General features: G+C 37.2%; 1 protein-coding gene across 2 annotated transcripts in view; it reads right to left on the bottom strand.

Moving 5' to 3' along the window:
* Positions 1-4,474: 4,474 nt before the first annotated feature.
* The window catches only part of ALDH1A1 (aldehyde dehydrogenase 1 family member A1), a 48,821-nt gene continuing 34,865 nt past the window's right edge, over positions 4,475-18,430 (bottom strand). For both annotated transcript variants that reach the window (XM_085312467.1, XM_085312476.1), the window contains 7 exons: positions 16,895-17,008; positions 15,072-15,174; positions 14,309-14,493; positions 10,997-11,161; positions 8,948-9,105; positions 7,364-7,438; positions 4,475-5,042 (listed from right to left, as the gene is read on the bottom strand). In XM_085312467.1, coding sequence (XP_085168593.1) covers positions 4,970-5,042; positions 7,364-7,438; positions 8,948-9,105; positions 10,997-11,161; positions 14,309-14,493; positions 15,072-15,174; positions 16,895-17,008 — 873 coding nt within the window. In that variant the 3' untranslated portion in view covers positions 4,475-4,969. The remainder of the gene's footprint in view (positions 5,043-7,363; positions 7,439-8,947; positions 9,106-10,996; positions 11,162-14,308; positions 14,494-15,071; positions 15,175-16,894; positions 17,009-18,430) is intronic.

Genomic DNA, 18,430 nt, shown 5'->3' with positions numbered 1-18,430 from the left:
CCAGTTTATTATATTGTGTGTGAATCATCTTTGTTAGTGCTCTTTGGAGACTGTTCACAGGTTGGCATTTCAGCAGTCAGCTCTTCCAATACTCAGTTCTGAATACTGAATTATGCTTGTTCAATTTTTAATGGAAAAAAATGATTTATGTCCTTCCTACAAAACTGTGTAGCATTTTATTTGACTGAGTCAGTTTATGTTGTGCTCCCAGATCTTTAACKTTTGTTTCCAGAGCAGTAGATTCATTAAGCCATCGCTTTTCTCTCTGCATAGCAAAGGTTATAATTCAGCCCTTGAGAAGAGTCTTTAGGGCCTCCCACTAAGTTCACAGGGAACTATTATTTGCAAATTTTCAGAGACTCTGCTTTTGCTTCTTTATTTTAAAAGGTTCCTTTTCTAATAAATAGTTATTTAAACACCAGTTTTCAGTAGATGGATAGTTGGAAGACAACCTTAASACCAAGAGAACCGGAGCATGACTTGAATGAGAAGAAGGAGAGGGAACCATCAGGCAGGACAAATACAACCTGACAGCAAACATTGGGGTGGGAGGGAGTGCCTATTAAAGCCCTTAATGTGAACTCAGAGATCTTACAGCGTGTCAAGGTGACACACAACCTTCCTTTCATTCCTGGTCTCACTCCTTTCACTTCTGCTATTGCTCCCTTCCTTTCTCCCTTTTTCTCCTGCACTTGTCTTTTGTGTTATCCTTTGTGTCACAGATGGAATATCCCCCTCTCCTCCCCCCAACCCTTTCTGCCTGCCAAGATCTCACATCTTTCAAATTCCTCCCTAAAACCTACTTCATCAGGGAATTTTCACTCCTTATCCAAGCCAGATGCCTTTCTTACTCTGAATATTTTTTCCATATCTTCTCTTGTCTGTCTTAAGACCTGGATATCTGGCATCTTGGGATTATCAGTAATTTTCTTTCTTGAGAGAGAATGAGAATTCCTTACAGCTTCACTATTCTGCCAGAAATAGCCTGAGGGTCCCTCTTTCTTGCTATTGCCATTCAACAACTTTCCCCCTCTTTATGTAAAGTAGTGTGTATGTGGGGGAAGGACAACCTGGGTAACAGCAGGACATTGGTGTTAAGGATTTCAAATTTCCAGGACTTGCTTTTCCACATGGTCTGAAATAACTTGAAAAGATAGCTTTGCAAGAACTCTACATAAACATCTCTTCAGCAAAGCTTTTGTTCAAAATTAGATGTGTGTATTCAATAACATTAAAGAAGTAGAAAGGACATTGATAGATGCCTGGAGGAAAGGTCATATTCAATGCTGCTACGATTTTATTATGTTGTAGATTGCTTATCAGGGCACTTACTGCCTTGGAATAGCATAGTTAAAAACAGTCAGCATTTTAATCTAAACATAAAACATATATTCAGTAATGGCTGCTGATTATAGTAATCGTTTTTCAGGAGCTTGAAAACAAGTGCAACAAGTTCACTTTCCTTCTTAATTTTTCTTTTCTGTGAAACGTTGAACACAACTTCACTAATGTTATGGGCAGTGTTTAAACAGAGATCAACTATTGCTCTTCTTATGTTTCATCCTAGTAAATAAATTTCAGTGGTGCTACTTTGGCATATAACAAGAGTAACAAGACTGTGATTCAACCCCAGAAAGAAAGGGCCTCCTTAATTACCTCTGTAATATTTACAGGGTGTAAGTCCTCATTTAAACCTGCCCAGGCTGAGTAATCACAAGCCACTGTACCCATCCGCAGATGTAGCTGCAAAGATGTTACAAAGATATTTCATCGGAAGATGAATGAAGTCTTTAGCAGTAACTTAAGAACACTCTTAATTGTGAAAGAACTCTTTGGTAGAGCTCATTTCTGAGAATTTGCTTTATTCACAGTGTGCGTACCGTGGATAGAATCCACCCTTGATGTTGACTCTGCAATGCTGAGTTAGCAGCTGAGCAGATGAGGAAAAATGGGGCTATATTCTGAAATTCTTTTGGGTTGGATGCGTTTGTCAAACAGTGTGAATTGACTTGCTCTTGTTAGGTAGAATGGGCTGTGCAATTTATGGAGACTTTGGTGTGCCTCCTTCAAACATATCTCAAATACTTTAGACAAACACACTCATATTGAATTCTTTAAACCAAGCAGAAGCCATAAGGTGTATCTCTTTACACTGGCATTTCTTGGGAACAACTTTAGCTTGTCATCAGTTTAACCCAAAGCTGTACTTGGTTCTGTTGAAATACCTGTGTTTTTCACCTTGGCTGAATGGTAGCCTTTGCCTTCTTTTGTTCTCTCTCTCTCTCTTKCTTGCTCTTAGTACACACTGCAGACTTCTCTGACTCAAAATTACTGCAAAGCTGAGAACTTTCTGTGTGTCAGTGATAGATGTCACTTCAGTGATCAGAAGTCAGTGATAGATGTTACCTTTAGATCAGACTTTTTTAAATTGACAAATCAAGAACATCACCAAGCTTCTTTTCAGTATAAAAATACTTCAGGTATTGCAAATAAGAATAYATACAAATATGCAAGGACAGAGTCAGTCGTTCCTGTATCCCTTTGTATTTGTGCTTTTTTCCCCCTCCATTCCTTGGCTTACATTTCAAAGACACTCTTTGCTTATACTTATAGTAGCAGATAGTGCAGCCTAGCAGTGCTGGATTTGCAGCCCTATGCTGTAAAAGGACCCTGCTGGGTGGTGGAGACCCTCTGCCCATGCTGCACACAGTCGGAGGGGTTTGCTTCAGGCTGGTGCCAGTCTGTCCCTGTGAGCTATATCTCCCCATGTGAACCAAAGTGCAGTACATAGGGACCATTGGGAAAATCACTTCAAAGGTGCACTCCTAATCCAAACCATAATGCAAAAGTTACCCTCTTTTGGCTTATTTCTATTCTTTTTTGACTCCAGCTAGAGCAGAATTTGGAGAATGAGAGATTTATGAAGCCCCATACCTGCTCTACATACTGCCTTGTATTTCCTTTTAAATGTTTAATCTTTTATTATATCCAGATTTCCTGTAATACACTGTCCCCTATTGCTTTTAAAGTCTTTTGGAGTGTTTTGTCTTTTTTTACTTCTTTGCAGCTTATTTTTTCATGATGTTCTTTTTTATTTATTTGGTATTTATTTTGATTTCTGTGCTTTCTTTTGCACATTTTCTTCCTTTGAATAAGCTCTGGTAAACATTACCACAGTGCATTTCTATTTTCAGTTCAGTATTCCTTCTTTTCTCTCTTTTATGACTTTTTTACATTTCTTAACATGGGATGTGGACTGGGTTTTTTGAGAACTATGGCTAGTGAAATTGTTTCAGAGGGCAAATGAATGGGATTTGGAAGAATCACCCTTCAAAGTCAGATGATACGGATGCCTGTGAAGGGAAGGACCTCTGTCACAAGGCCTGCTTTCTGTTCTTAACTTCCCTAAAGACAAAAGTTGTTTGCATCCAGAGAAGAGGCACAACGTGAAAACCTGATCAGGGTTTTGTTGTAATCCCCCCCCCCCTTTTTTTTTAAAAAAAAGATGATATACCCAAATGAACAAAACTGCATTCCTTTCAATACTGTGCAATTTCTCAGTATTTCCTGCTTAAGCGTTTAAATGTGCCTTATTTTTCGTAATGGGTAGGGTTTGTACATAAGGCTATATATGTGTGTGTATATATATATTTATATATATATATGTATATGTATATGTATATGTAGTGTGTGTATATTACCAAGAGATGAATTGTGGCTCTAGACTTCAGCGAGGTTTAGAGAAAATATGACCCTGTTGGCAGCAGGTTACTCGGTGCCTGAAGATCACCACCCAAGAGTTGGTCTGGTGGCTGCTGACGCAAGCCACCCTTGGAGGGGAATAACAAAAACAGCAAAGCTGTGTAGATGGAGGGACCTTAAAGGGTTACCGTCATCTTGAGAGGTGTGGGTCTGGGGAAGGTCTTTGTGAGAGCAACTGTGCGGAAAAGAGACGCTGAAGGAAGCGGCTGAAAGGAAACGGGTGGGCTGGGAAGAGGAGGAAGGAGTGAAGGGTGCATGTGGGTGACATGTAGGTGTGTGAGTACAGGGAAAATGGAGCCAATATAAACCAGAAAGGAGCCTCCTTTGCCTCCCCTGCACTTCCCTCCTGTCGCCGACGCACTTTTATTTCTCGCTTGTCATCTGTTTAAGACTTYACGATATACTTATCACTACAAAGCCCAGTGCTGGCTCCTGGCAAATTGGCTGGTGTTCTTTGTTTGTGTTCGTATTTTTCAGTTTATAATACTGTCAAAGARCTAGGGAGTTTAGTCTCCGTATAGCCAATATAATATACTTCTCATGACTAAACACACTACCGAGACAGTAGTGCCTCTTTAAGGGTATAAAATATGTGCTATACAGTGCCCAGTGGTAAACCAGTGCAATRGAAAAGAATAACAGAAACAATATTCTTTTTAAGGTGGATTTTAATATTTAATAATATCCAGATTATATTTGTGTAGTACTTARTATGAATAAATTCAACATTCTAAGAATTACATCTAGGAGTAGTTTATGATTTTCCAAAGACACAGAAAGATATCTATCTGCTAGTTACTCATAAGTGCTTTTGTAAGGCCACAGGAAAAGAAAATACAAAGAGAAGCTTGCCATCTACTATTTAGAAGAGCACAGAAATTCAAGCTGTACATGTATGGTGTACTGAAAAAGGAATATTTTCACAGCACTACAGATAACTTCCAAAGAAGATGAAAGACAGTCATTTCTTAATATGATTTTCAAAATGTTAGCTATGTTCCAGACATTGAAGTTTCCTTCTCGCAGTTAATCACATTGTAATATTCTACATTATTGTTTATATTGTTAATGCAAGCAAGTATCTCTTATACAATCAGAAAGCAAAAGGCTAATGAATAATTTGGGATATAAAATTTCTGAGAATTCAAATGGCATTTGCAGAGTCATTTAGCACTTGAAGAAGCTGAATTTGACACCTCAAGCAGCATTATGAGTTCTTCTGTGGGATTTTGATTGTGACGGCCTTAACTTCTGTATATTCATGAAGGCCATATTCTCCCCTAGATAAAAGAGAAACAAAGGCAATACTTAGACTAATGCTTTTTAACATGAGTTATGTCCTGGATGGGATTTTCTRTGGTATTGTACAATTGACCAGATGTATAACAAGTACCCTAGGTATATTCTGAAGATGTCTATGCAGCTGGATTGCTGCTGGATGTTTTTTGAAAAGGAATGGCAATGGTTTACTGTGAAAAGCGTGAGAGAGAACAATTCTATTTCTGTGTAGAAGAATGCTGTTTAATCAGTTTAGTGCGTTTCTAAATTGGGTCTCTGATCACCAAATCAGGGACATACTAAGTCTTCACAAGCACACTCAGCAAGTCTTTTGCAAAGGTCTTTCTCAGCTGTCAGTTTTCCTCAGAGTCAGAGAACAGTGCTTCATCTCAGGTAAAGGGAGGTGACATAAATAATCCACTAAAATATCTCTTTGACAGTGAAAAAAGATCTTAACTCTTAGTGACACGTAATATAACTCCACCTTTAAATTTTACCTTATGAGATGAAATTGCCTGTGTGCCTAGGTGTTATGTATTTGATGCAATTACATCATTTAGATAAAATTTGATTCTTTTATAGAACAATAATTGCTGCAATATAATGCTATTCAGTTCCCATGGTCATCTCACTAGGTACGTAGGTATGCAAAACAGAAATCTATGCTCAGGACTGAATGGTGTGGGAAAATTTTTACTAATTTCCTTTTCAAGCTATTTTGAAGAGGCATCCTGTTAATATGTAACATTCAATAGTTTACTTCACAATGATATTATCATTCCAGGAATTTAGGGAGTTTTCCTCTGTGATTCAAGGAAATTCTAGATATGCCTTGATACAGTATAATTGTTTCACACATTTTTTTCTTCCACTCCTAAATTTTTTATCACATGTTGTTTACAAGATTATTTGGCATTGAATTTCTTTTTTCCGTGGCAGTAATCTATTTAATAGTAGTTCCTTCATTTCTTTATGGCAGAAGTACCTTTTTGTTGGTTCGCTACTTATGATTATGCATCAAACATTAGGAAAAAAATTCCTATGCACAAAAGCTAGGCTCCTTTAAAATGCATTATTACAGACAATATTAATCCTTATCTTACTATGTTATTGTTTTTCTATCATTTCCAGCAGATAAATCCCAAAAGTATTTCTGCAAAGGACAATAATTCAGAATTGATGATCTTCCAATTTTTGGTATTCAGCAAATGTAAAACATTCCTTGATAGTAATGGCCTAAATTATTATTATATATATATATTTTTTTCATTTTGACATTTTCTAAAGCTCTCAGCACTTGCATAACTCTGTTTCCTTTGAAGTCAGTGGGAATCTTGCCATCAGGAGCAGATTGAGTCCAGTGATGAGCAAGCATGAAAACCCTAGCTTTTCCCTCTTAAAAAGGAAAAAAAAAAAGAAAGGAAAAGAAGCTCTGATGCATTATGCCTGCACATACATTATTGAATTACTTCCATAATTTTGTAAAAGTACTTTGTATTTGAATTAACAAAAGGGAAAATTACATGTTTTGATATTTATTATTTTCTGTAAAAATAATTTGGTTGTTATTCTCATTTATGTGGCATTCTTTGGCAAAAGGCTGCTGTGATTTATGTTCCCAAAACCCCCAGAAGACATAATGCTATATAATATAACAAACAAATATGATCTCTCTTATTTCATGATAAAACACATCACTTGATTTGTTTGCTAACAGGAAGATCAAAATGAATACAGATAAACAAGGTATTGAAACTGGACTAAACCTTAGATATTCAAAAGAATTCAGTTAGCATTTCAGTTGTTTATACTTTGGTACTACTAATTTGAGAAAAGGCCAAAGGCTTAAAGACTTCAGAGAGCTGTTTTTGTCACAGCTTTTGACCAAGCTGGACAGTATTGCAAAAACTTTGTTGCCACAGCACTGTCAACCTGAAAACTTTTTTGTAAATCAAAGATTTTGAAACTGGAGCAAGAAGGTCTTCTGATTTCAAAAACTGAACACTTAAAAGGGATTTGACAAACTATGCAGGACTGTATATATGCTTTAATGCAAACGACACTGTATATAGGTATGCAAAAACTACACAGTGTAAACACAATGATCAGTTTTATATATATAGCAAAGATACTAAAAGGTATAATTTTGAAAAGACATGCAAACAATTTTCTCACTGCTTTTATAGAGCAAATCTTTGCTTGGCTCTGTAATAACAGGGAGAAAATCTCAAACTGGGCATCCTAGTCACGAATATTAACACTGGGCTTTGGAATTTCATTTTACAGTTCTTGCAAATCTACACTTAGAAAAGTATTTACTTACATTTCTCGTCCATTTCCTGACATCTTAAATCCTCCAAAAGGACACTGAGCAGACAATGCACTATAGCAGTTAACCCTGGAAGAACAGAAAAATGACTTTACACAGTGTAGTACAATTTWTCCATTTCTGAAAAATCGGTGTTGTTCCTTTGACTTAATAAACTTATGGTGATATTCACAAACTACTTATGATTAAACGTATTTCAAAAATCCATGTAAATGAAGATTCAGAGAAACAAAATATCACTGGAAGTTATACTACTGGATATGACCATGTGTTACCATTGATAAAGGGTCTTCAAACACAGTGACAGTCTAATCTTTCTAACTATGGTAAATCTCCTTCCTCACTACTGCATCAGCTTACAGATCAAAGACTAGTCATGGTTAGTCTTCTGCAGATATGCTTCCAACAAGGATCACTTCAGTCCCTATTTAGGGAATTTTATTTGATGCTGTTTGACATTCTATGCTGTTTTTGAGGGCAGAAATACATTAACCGGTAGGCTTGTTATTAAGAAGAGAATTTCGTATTGAGAATTTGTAGTGTGAAGAGTTTTATTGGAATGAGCATTCTGCTCTCTAGCTGAGAAATTCTTTCTGTCTTGCAACATTGGCAAATTAGAGATTTTTCTTGTAGCTGAGGATCTAGGAAGATCAACTCTGACATAAGAATAAAAAATAAAGCTTTTGTTTTTCTTTTAAACATTCTTCATTTTAAAAGAACATCAATACTTGAGTTAAAATATTAACAAAGTTTTAGAAAGCATGTTTGTTTAGGGCACAGGACCTGGGCAGGARTTTGTGCTGGCTACAAGTTCCCTGAGATGTACTATAAAAGGGAGACGCGTTTTGGGTTCAAGCAAACCGTCTGTTCTCTGTCTGATGTGCTGTGATGTCTGTAGGGAAATACAGGTCTTCTTGCCAACGATAGCCATGAGATTCAGTCTGCTCTTCCTCCAAGCTTTCATTCTCCTTTGCTCCAGCCTTTCTCCTCCAGCTCCCTGCAGGAAAGGAGCCACTTTCTGCTCCACCTCAGCATGGCAGCTTCTTGGCTCTTTCTCCTGCCTCATAGTACCTGCCATACATCTGATCCTGCCTCCTTGTACCTGATCTCCTCCCGTTTCTGGTTCCAACCTTCTTGCAGACACACTCAATCAACCACTTTAATCACAAGAGGAAATTCCACCCAAGCTATTGGCCAAAAGCCTTCCAATTACAGATTTCTTTACATCGGACAAAAGTGATCCCTCCAAACTGAGTATATGTTGAGCTCTTCCACGATTCTGAATGGGAAGGAAAGCGACACTCTCACTGGATCCTTCTTCTCTCTTTTCCTTTTAAGCAAGTCTTCCATTTTTCAAAATGACTTTACAGGAGAATCATGTAGGGACTTGCAAAAAATATTTACTTCATGGTATGTTAAACATGGAAAGGTGTAGGAAAGAGAAGCAGAGGAGGATGGCATTAGTCCACCTCTTTGAAGATGGCCAAGGATTGAAATGTAAGTGTCTACCCCTGCCAATTACTGCCATTGAAACTTGCAGATCTAAAGGAGGAAGAATTAAAAAAAATCATTTCTTACCATACTACTCCAGCCTGAAGAGCAGCTGTAAATGTCAGTGCTTTATCAATGTCTTTGGTAAAAACTGCTGCTGCTAAGCCGTAGGTTGTGTTGTTTGCCCTCCTGATAGCTTCGTCTGTAGTTTTAAACTTCATGATTTGTTGAACAGGTCCAAATATCTATTTTGGAAACATACACACACATATTAAGTGGATTAGTATAGTTCATTATTTATTTTGAATAATTTACATTTTTAAAAGTTATTTTCTTTCAAATGGGTTTTATTCCATTTAGTCAAGATTATGCTTCTTAGAACAGAATTGTAAGTTCACATAACCATAAGATTGGTGTATTATGCCACATATCAAGATAGCCTATTGTAAAAGGAATAATAAAGCAATAAATAATAAATAAATTGAAAATAAATGATGAAAATAAGAAAGAGACACCTGGCATAGAGGTACCTCGCATGAAATCACAATATAGATCTATGCTAGATACCAGTAAACTGTCATTTTCTTTTCTAAACTCCATTTAATTGAAAAAGACATTCAGCTTCTTCTTCTCCTGAACTTTTTGTTAGAGTTTTTATTGATGCAAGTAGCTTCACAACCAGACATATACATGAAGTAAAGTAACTAATTATGATCTCCTTCTGGGTGTTAAGTAGTATATGGGAGAATACTCTGTCAGTGTCAGCTTCCTGCTACCTCTTCACTCTGTGTTCTCATCCAGAGGTGTCAGTGCCACCACATGGTGCTAATGTTGGGCAGGGGAAGGAGAGCACTGACACATCAAACGGGTTTTCTTCCCATAGAAATCATCATGAGCTTTCCTTGTGATTTAACTGGCAACAGGGTTTCATGCTAAGTTGCTAACTATAGTTGCCTGATTTTATTTAAATAAATCAGAAAACTACTGAACAGGGTTCCAGAGTTCAACCTGTGATATTCAGAACCTGAGTATTTTCATATTTCCCTGGCTCACTGCGGTTTCACTGTTCAATAGATTTGAAGAACAGTTGTGATATTGCTGGCCCACAGGATACTAATAAATCCATGAAGAAACACATCTCTGTGTAGTTTCTCACCTGACTCCCAGATCGCAAAATAATCAGACTTACTTCTTAGGTAGTGCTCTCCTTTTCTTCTCCCCTATGTAATGAACTCTGTGTGATCCAGTGTTAAGTCAGTCTATTTACTCTGGATGAATGCACTGGGTACTTTTAGCAGAATGCAGCTGCAGTATTGATGGCTATGTAAAGTAATAACTAGGGTTGTGCTGATTTCAAAGGAGCCATCTAGTATGCAGAAGCATAATGGGCACCAATTGCAATGCAATTGCAGATGTTAAAATCAAGGTGAATGTAAAAAAGCAGATGAGAGGAAGCCAAGACTGTACTTTAAGGCTCTGTTTAACCAATTAAATTTCTCAAGCAAAGCAGCTCTGCACTCTTAGCCCTCTCCTCTCACATCCAGCTGGCCATTGCTGCCTAGGCACTGTTTCAGCCACCTTCAGCGCTACATGGGCGCATCTGCAAACTGATCTAGGTTAAATAAACTCTGCAGAGGCAGAACTCTGCTTTTTTGTCTTGCCACCAAAAAGAAAAAAAAAATAAAAATAAAAGCTTGTGGAGGCAGAGTTAAACACTTTTCTCTGGTTACAGAATAGTTCCTTGTTGTAGAACTGTGTCAAAACCCCAATGCCATGGGTCCTTATGGGGAGGGGCAATGTACTTGCAAGCTATGCCTCCAAGGTTTGTTTCTCTGTTACAGGTTACCATGACTCTGGTATGAGAGACACGGGAGCAATGCAATTAACAGTCCCAAATTTAACACTTATCTCCTATCAGCTTAAGCTGGAGCCTTTGTTGGCTCCTTCTCCTCTCTCTCACCTCCACCGAGCTGCCAGAATGGGCACAAGAAACCATCTTAAACTGCACCAGGCTAGAATGACAGGTTTGCTGGGAATAATTTTATGTAACCACTTGACCTTCTAAATGGATAGTTTGTACAGATACTTAAACATGCAGTCTCCAGTGAAAGTACAAACTGCTAAGAATTTATTTACCTCTTCTTTGGCAATGCGCATATCATCTGTAACATTAGAAAACACTGTGGGCTGGATGAAGTAACCTTTGTCTCCCCATGGACCTCCTCCACATTCCAGTTTGGCTCCTTCTTTCTTCCCACTCTCAATTAGCTCCAGGATTTTTTGAAATTGCTCCTTATCAATCTAAAAAAAAATTAATAAGATATTATAGGGATGAAAACAGTGTACACTGATAAAAATTATTTTCTAACCCATTAACTGCACTGTAACAATGTTTTAGCTTTGTATGGATTGAAGTGAAACAGCTGGAAAGCCCTACATTCTGGGCTTAACTTCTGAAAACTTTACAGGCTTTTCAGATGAATCAGCAAGAAAAAATTTAGGCATAAGAGAATCAGCTCTATGGGGTCTGATATCCTCTTTTTCCCTAGAGAGCAGAGCAGAGCAGAGCAGAGCAGAGCAGAGGAGAGGAGAGGAGAGGAGAGGAGAGGAGAGGAGAGGAGAGGAGAGGAGAAAGAAGAAAGAAAAGGAAAAAGAAAAATGCTCTATAAAATGAATGCAATCTACAATTCATTCAGTATTTGCATCAACTACAAATTTCCCATTAAAATGAGAATTGCTGGACTTGATTCTGCAATTGTAGCAGAGAGCTTGATGCAGCCGGTGGGATTCTTCCACATTTCACTGGGGCCAGCAGGCCGGCCACCCTGTTTTCCTAAACTATTTAAAGAAAGTTAAAAACCAGCAATGATACAACATAACTGAAATTCATTCCTGTTTTCAGTCCTTTCCGACATGTTAGTGGAAAAAAGGTTTTTACATCTGAGCCTGAAAAACATAGATGGCAAATTGTCTGCTGGATGAAGCCAACTCTTGCTCTATGCACAAATCCACGGACAAATATAATCTGTGCCATTTTCATTTCGGCTCTATAGTATAGCAGAACTACAGTGTTTGCTAGGAAAGGAGTTTATGATAGCAGTACCAAGAGGCTTGCCTTCCTCCAGTCCCTTACAGTTTTCAGTGGCAAAGAAATAACTGGAAACAGGGCCCAGAAAGTTCTAAATGCAGTATAGAAATATATCACTTTTCCATTCCTCTCCACATCAACACTCCACCACTTTATGCCCACATGGAAATTTTGTACAAGGTAACATTTATTTCAAGAGAAAATCATTGGTAAATCTTGCTTGTTAGAAGCCACTTTCACAATTTCATTGTTCTTTTCTGAATTTTTTCAAAGTTCAATGCTTCAAGCAGTGGTTCATGAAGACACAGAATACTTCCAAAGGAACAGTTATTCTTGCACAGAAGCTGCTTCTCTGTGGTCATACTACAATATTCAGCATTGGCTCATTTGCATCTTACTCTCTTTTACCATGTCAGCATAAGGAACAAGTATTACTGTGGTCATTAAATAAAACAATATTTTTAAAAGGTTTTGGGGAATCCTGGAGACATTTTAGACTAAACAGTTATTCAACAAAAAATGTGATAAAAGCTTATTTTTATAAAAACATTTATTTATGAGGATATTTATACGAATGTGATTCTTAGTTCCCTGCACTCCCTTTGTCACTGTGCTTTCAAACAATTGCCTCATTGCACACTGAAGACATAAAATTTCTGCTACCCTGGTGACCTCTTGTGCGTAAACATCATGAAGAGAAGAAAACATTCAGATGATATAGCTTATGTTGCTGTCAGTTGTCCCTTTGCTGTTATTATTATCATCATCATTATTTTTCTTGATAGTGTGTGGATTAGCATATATATGTTCCTGTGTATTCCAGCAGGGCCTTCAGCTCTTCCTCCACGCCTACTGTGCAAAGCCGTGCCAAGGCAGGTGCTGCCCACAGAGCCTACATGATGCAGTAAGGGCAAATACAGCTTTTGAGGAGACCGTATGACAAGAGGATGTAGTGGTATGCCTGCCCCAGGACACCTGAGAAGCAGGCAAAGCACAGAAAGGAAGTTAGAGACAAAGAGAGGTATTTAAAGTAATTACCACAGACGAAATGCCTCTAAACTGCGCGGCTACAATTTGCCATTAAAACTGGATTGGAAGAGCAGCAAGACAAAAGCTGGACTGCACAAGTTCTAGAAGCTGAAACTTTGGTAATCTGTGAAGAAGTTGTGTGCTAAACCTTGCCAGGGARAAAAAGAGGTCAAGAAAGGCAAATGCTGAGCCTGATGGAGAATGAAGTTTTCATTTTCTTTCAACTATTCAACAATGCTATTTTCAAGTTGCCTTCCATTTTGGTTAGTAAAAAATTTTTTTTCTATCATTCAAATTATTAATGYAACAACTATTAGAACAAAAATAAAGAAACAATAATGTGAGAGTGGATTCCTCTTAGCTTGGTATTAACTATATACTAGGCTGAAAAACAGACACTAAATTCCTAGAGTTTCCTTGTTACAGACTCCCTGATCTCTAGTATTTGAATTTATTCAGCTGAAGATATTAGTTTATTAGGAAGACACACCTCAGGTATCAAAATAGCAACAGTATTTTCAAATTCTTCTAAGCTTGTGCAGCTTGGAACACAGTTTTCTAATTTACTTGGTGTCTGTTGTTATATAAAATGCCTGCGATAGCCAATAGAGAACATGTTATCATTGTCAAATGTGTGGGAGTTTCCTTTATTCYGGATTTTGCTTTATTTCTGATATAGTTCCTTTATTCTGTAAAGATAAARTGAGTACATAATAACTTTTCCAAGAAATTTTACATCCTGTAGTACAAACTGATATGTGAATAAGACTCTAGATGAAAAATAATTTAAAAATTCTGTAATGTAAGCTGCATACCTGTGGCAGTAATGTTGCATGTTAGCATTCATTTAATGGGGCAACTACTGGAATAATATTATAACATAAGCAGGCTGTGTTTAAATTGCATAATACTCTAAAACTGACTTTGGTAAAGAAACACTAACACTCTGGAAAAGACACTATTAACTTTAATTTCCTCAAGTTGCTCACTTACAGTTGCACTATTTGAATATAATGCTATTTGCAACCTCTGACACAGATGACTGAACTTGTACTTTTTYACCAGCCAACTCTTAGCTTTCTCAAGGTATTTTAAGTTCTACATGCTTGATCYTATTCCATAGTAAAGGGAACTAGGAAAGGATCAAAGCTTACCCTTAGGCGTACGATGGTGGCAGTAATGACTAGAATTCAGGTTTCTTTCTCTGTTTTTTCAGCCTAGCCACTTGACAGTTGTACTTAGCCATAACACTAATACAACAACAAATTTATAAGGACATTAAAACATGACGTCCTGTTCAAATTATATTAGAATCATGTAAYATAACTTACTTGAGGGCCTTGCTGTACACCAGGCAACAGAGGATTCCCAAGGGTATACTTCTTTGCTCGTTCAATGCTTCGGCGGACAAATTCATCATAAATAGGTTCTTCCACAAAAATCCTAGATGCTGCTATACAACACTGACCCTGATGGTAGAATAGACCCATATGTGCAAATTCCACAGCGGCATCCACTGCAAAGAAACACAGAGTTCATCAAACCAAAAACCTGAGTGTCACAGCACAAATTCTTTATTACCCTTTGTCATACCACCTCATTTGCCTTTTTAGTACTTTCTGTATTTTCACCCTTCAAAACACAGATGTTCATCTGTTTACTTATGTCCAAAGCTACTCTCATCACGAATAGCATGGTCTGCCTGGAGAAATGCATATTTSACCGTGCCAGGTGAAATGTTGATTCAACTTTATTAGCTTTGTAAGCAGTACCAAGAGACATATTAGGCTAGAAAGTTAATATACCTATATAACATCGATCTGGGTCTTTTTGTGATTGTTTTGAATTCACGTTGAATTAGGATGATACTTAATTACAGTGAGGGTTGGGATGCTGTCAGAAGCTCCAATCCATCAATAGGCCAWCAATTTCTGATGGCAATCTAAATGAAAACTATGGCATGATCAGAAAAAAATGAAGTATTACCCCTCTTTTAGTGGTAATTCTCCTCTTAACAAACCATTTTTAAATAAAGAAAATAAAAAAGTAGGACTTGCAAGTGTATCAGGTTTATATAATAAAAGCACTACTAACAGTCTGCATCCGCAAATATAACCATAGGACTTTTCCCTCCAAGTTCCAGTGTAACCCTCTTCAGATTACTCTTCCCTGCTGCTTCTTTGATTAGTTTGCCAACCTAAAAGGTAGAAAAAAGACAACTGTATCTCAACAAATTTATCATGACCTCAGTAGCATTTTTCTGTTCCTCAGARGTGAAAATCACATTTCACAATTATCTACTATCACAGTAACTGTAGAAGCAAAACAAAACAAAACAAARAAAACAAAACAAAAAAATAAATGTCTAAAAGAAGCTTTGGAAAGGAAGAGTCAAGTTGCAGATGAATTAGAAGCCAGGACTACCTTCTAATATAGTTTTCCCTTGGACTTTCTCATACTAAAAGATATCTGGTGCTTGCTTGGTACCACTGTTCTGCTTTCTCTTGTCTATAATCTAGATCAGACATTGATTTCTGCTCTGCCAATTCTTTCCATTAGGTTAAGATTTCTCTATTTTATACATGGGAAAGCCTTATGTACAAGGTATGAGGGAAAATGAAGATACCCACACTGCCTGCATGGTCTACTCTTTCTGCCTCTTCACTGATAAAGAGGCCTGAGAGATCTAGAGGAAAGGGGCAGACCTAGGCAGATTTCCTGTTTCTTTGCATTGACAGCATAATTAAAAGAACTTTTCTTCTATAAACTGTCCTGGAAAAAAAAATACAATGTCGATTTCACTAGTGTGGGGAAAATCTGCTCACAGCCCTTGTGGCTGTGGCCAGTGAGTAGCAAACTTCGGACAGTTTCTTCCCTGTGCTTGCCTTCAGGCCTTTGAGAACACCTCTCCTTCCTTTCTTGCTGCTAAATTGCTTGGTCACATGAAGAGGACTGTCAACAGAGTCTGCAGATACTCCCTCTGTTCCACATGCCCTTGGAGGGAATGAGGTTCCCTGGGAACACTAGGGACTTGCTGTATGTTGGGAATGTCTATAAGACATTTCTCAGAGGTTTCACTTTTGGGTTGTTTTCTTTTTCYCACTGCTTTAGCATTGAGGGTTTCTGAGAATAAATGTAACTCTTGCACTGTGTGTGTACTGACCCTTGACATGAGGCAATGGTATTTATCTGGAGTCTGCATCCAAGAAGTCAAAAGACCAGTCGGCAGTTCTTCTGCATAACATGCATGCTGTACAGCATAACGCACTGTACTAAGTATATAGCTATATAATGTCTGCACTAAGAAATCTTTGATCCTATGAATCACTGTTCTTCATAATGAAGGCTAAGAAAAAAATAAAAGTGACCTTCCTTTCAATTATTAAATTCATACATACTCAAATACACTTCCAGGGCTATGCAAATTATCATCGGTATTATTCAAATATCAAAATCCATAACCTAATCTAAACCTTTGCAGAACCAGAAATAAGATTTCTGGAAGTACCTTCTTACCATCATGTTGTTATTAAAATTAAATAGAAGAAAGCACAGCTTTCTTCACATTTGCATTTGTAAAAAATAGCATTCTTAAACAAGAAGCAAACTGAAAAAGTTATGAAAATATTTTCTTTTTTAAAGGACAAGCCTTAAAATAGCATTGGTATACTAGAACCAATTGTATCTCATAGAGTGCCTTTGTTTGAAGGGCTTTCCTGCAATACAAGCATTGTTTAAATATGTTTGAAGTTAATAATAACCAACAAATCATTAAACAGACTTTGTTTAACAAACCAGCAGCCAAAAGAAAGAAAAAAAGTTAAAATAGTTACACAGAACAAGTTAGACATTAAATCATTACTGAGAATCAGAGGGGCAGAGTTCCTGCTTATGCTTGCTTGCATTCATTGTAATACCTCAGTAGAGCCTGTGAAAGCCACTTTATCTATATCCATGTGGTGAGAAATTGCTGCTCCGGCAGTGGGTCCAAAGCCTGGCACAATGTTCACAACTCCAGGTGGAAATCCAGCCTAAATTGGAAGAGAGAAACCCATAAAGCTGAGGAAGTGATAATCACTAGAAAAGTGTGTCTCATATTATATTATTTCCCTTTTAAGTTTTCCAGCCACCTTTTCCCCTGCATAGTTATTCTCAACTGTAGACTCCGAAATACGTTATTTTTTCACATTTTTCCCCCCACACTTGTCTTTTAGGCCATTAAACATGCCCTTCAAAAAGAAGAACTCTCTATTTTATTTTAGTTTTTGTTTTCAGTGCCATTCCCAACAATTAATTTATTTTTTCTTCTCTCTCTCAGTCAGATGTGTAAATAAAAAGGTTAGTTAGTTTTCTATTTACTTCATTAAAGCTATTCAAATCATTCTATTTTCCTCTATTTTTCTTCTAATGGCTCATCAGCTCAAATTCGTATGAAAGAGTGAGGTGCAGCTGGATTTTCTTCCCAATTTTGAAGCTGCTATAGGAGGCATTTAGGAAGAGAGAAAGCACAGAGTTACAGGACCAAAAATACACATTTCCYGTATTATCACTTAAATGAGTCACTTTTAAGGGTTAAACAGATCTTGTAACATGCCTAGATTCCATTTCCATTTATCTGCTGGTGAATTATAGCTCCTAGGCCTCATTTCCTGTGTTATGGACACCAGACAAGTATTTCTGTTCTAGCAACTTAGTTTGCTCACAGAATTACACTCTGATACACTCCATCAATCTTTTTATGCTTATTTAACAGTTCAGATCAATATTTACCCAGAACTGATGAGACAATGAGGTTCTTTGCATTTCCTTAGCAGTATGCTTCACACCTAATCTGATCAAATAGTTTGTAGAGAAAAATAAGGAAGATATTCTCTACAGAGTGTGTATGTGTGTGGAGTGGGAGCTAAGTCACATCTTCTCACTTTAGGCATCTAATTTCTGTGTCTGCAGTAGAAGCTATTATCTATATCAAACGAGTCTCACAAGGGCTGTTAATGAGAATAGTAAGAATTACTAGCCATGACTATATTTCCTTTTTTATTCAGGCACTTGAGAAATATAAAACTAGCTCATCAGTTAGTTTTGCTAGAACTCTAAAGAAGCTGAGTTTTGATCTCTTACAAGAATTTGGGCTCCCACTTTATTTAGGTAATTCAGCTGTAAACAAAAACTCAGATTTTGGTGCATAACTCTTTTGAGTCATCTGATGAGGTAAATATTTGGCTTTAATTAAAGCCCCACAATGTCTGCCGGATAATCCACTAAAGACATTTAACATATAAGATATTTAAATTTATCATTCATCTGGATCACTGAAAAGATAAAATGTGGATTGTCTCTTGTCTTTTACTGAAAATGCTRTAGCATCCAGCAGTCATTATCACTGTGTAAAAGTCTTGAGCTTGAATGCAATCATGACCACAGTCCCAGTTACTAGCTCTCTTTCAAGAGGT

Source organism: Rhea americana, unplaced genomic scaffold (assembly GCF_003343005.1).
Source record: "Rhea americana isolate MKP2758 unplaced genomic scaffold, rheAme1 scaffold_11, whole genome shotgun sequence".
Classification (NCBI taxonomy): domain Eukaryota; kingdom Metazoa; phylum Chordata; class Aves; order Rheiformes; family Rheidae; genus Rhea; species Rhea americana.
Note: the sequence above shows the minus strand (reverse complement) of the source record. Positions and strands in the feature narration are given on the sequence as shown.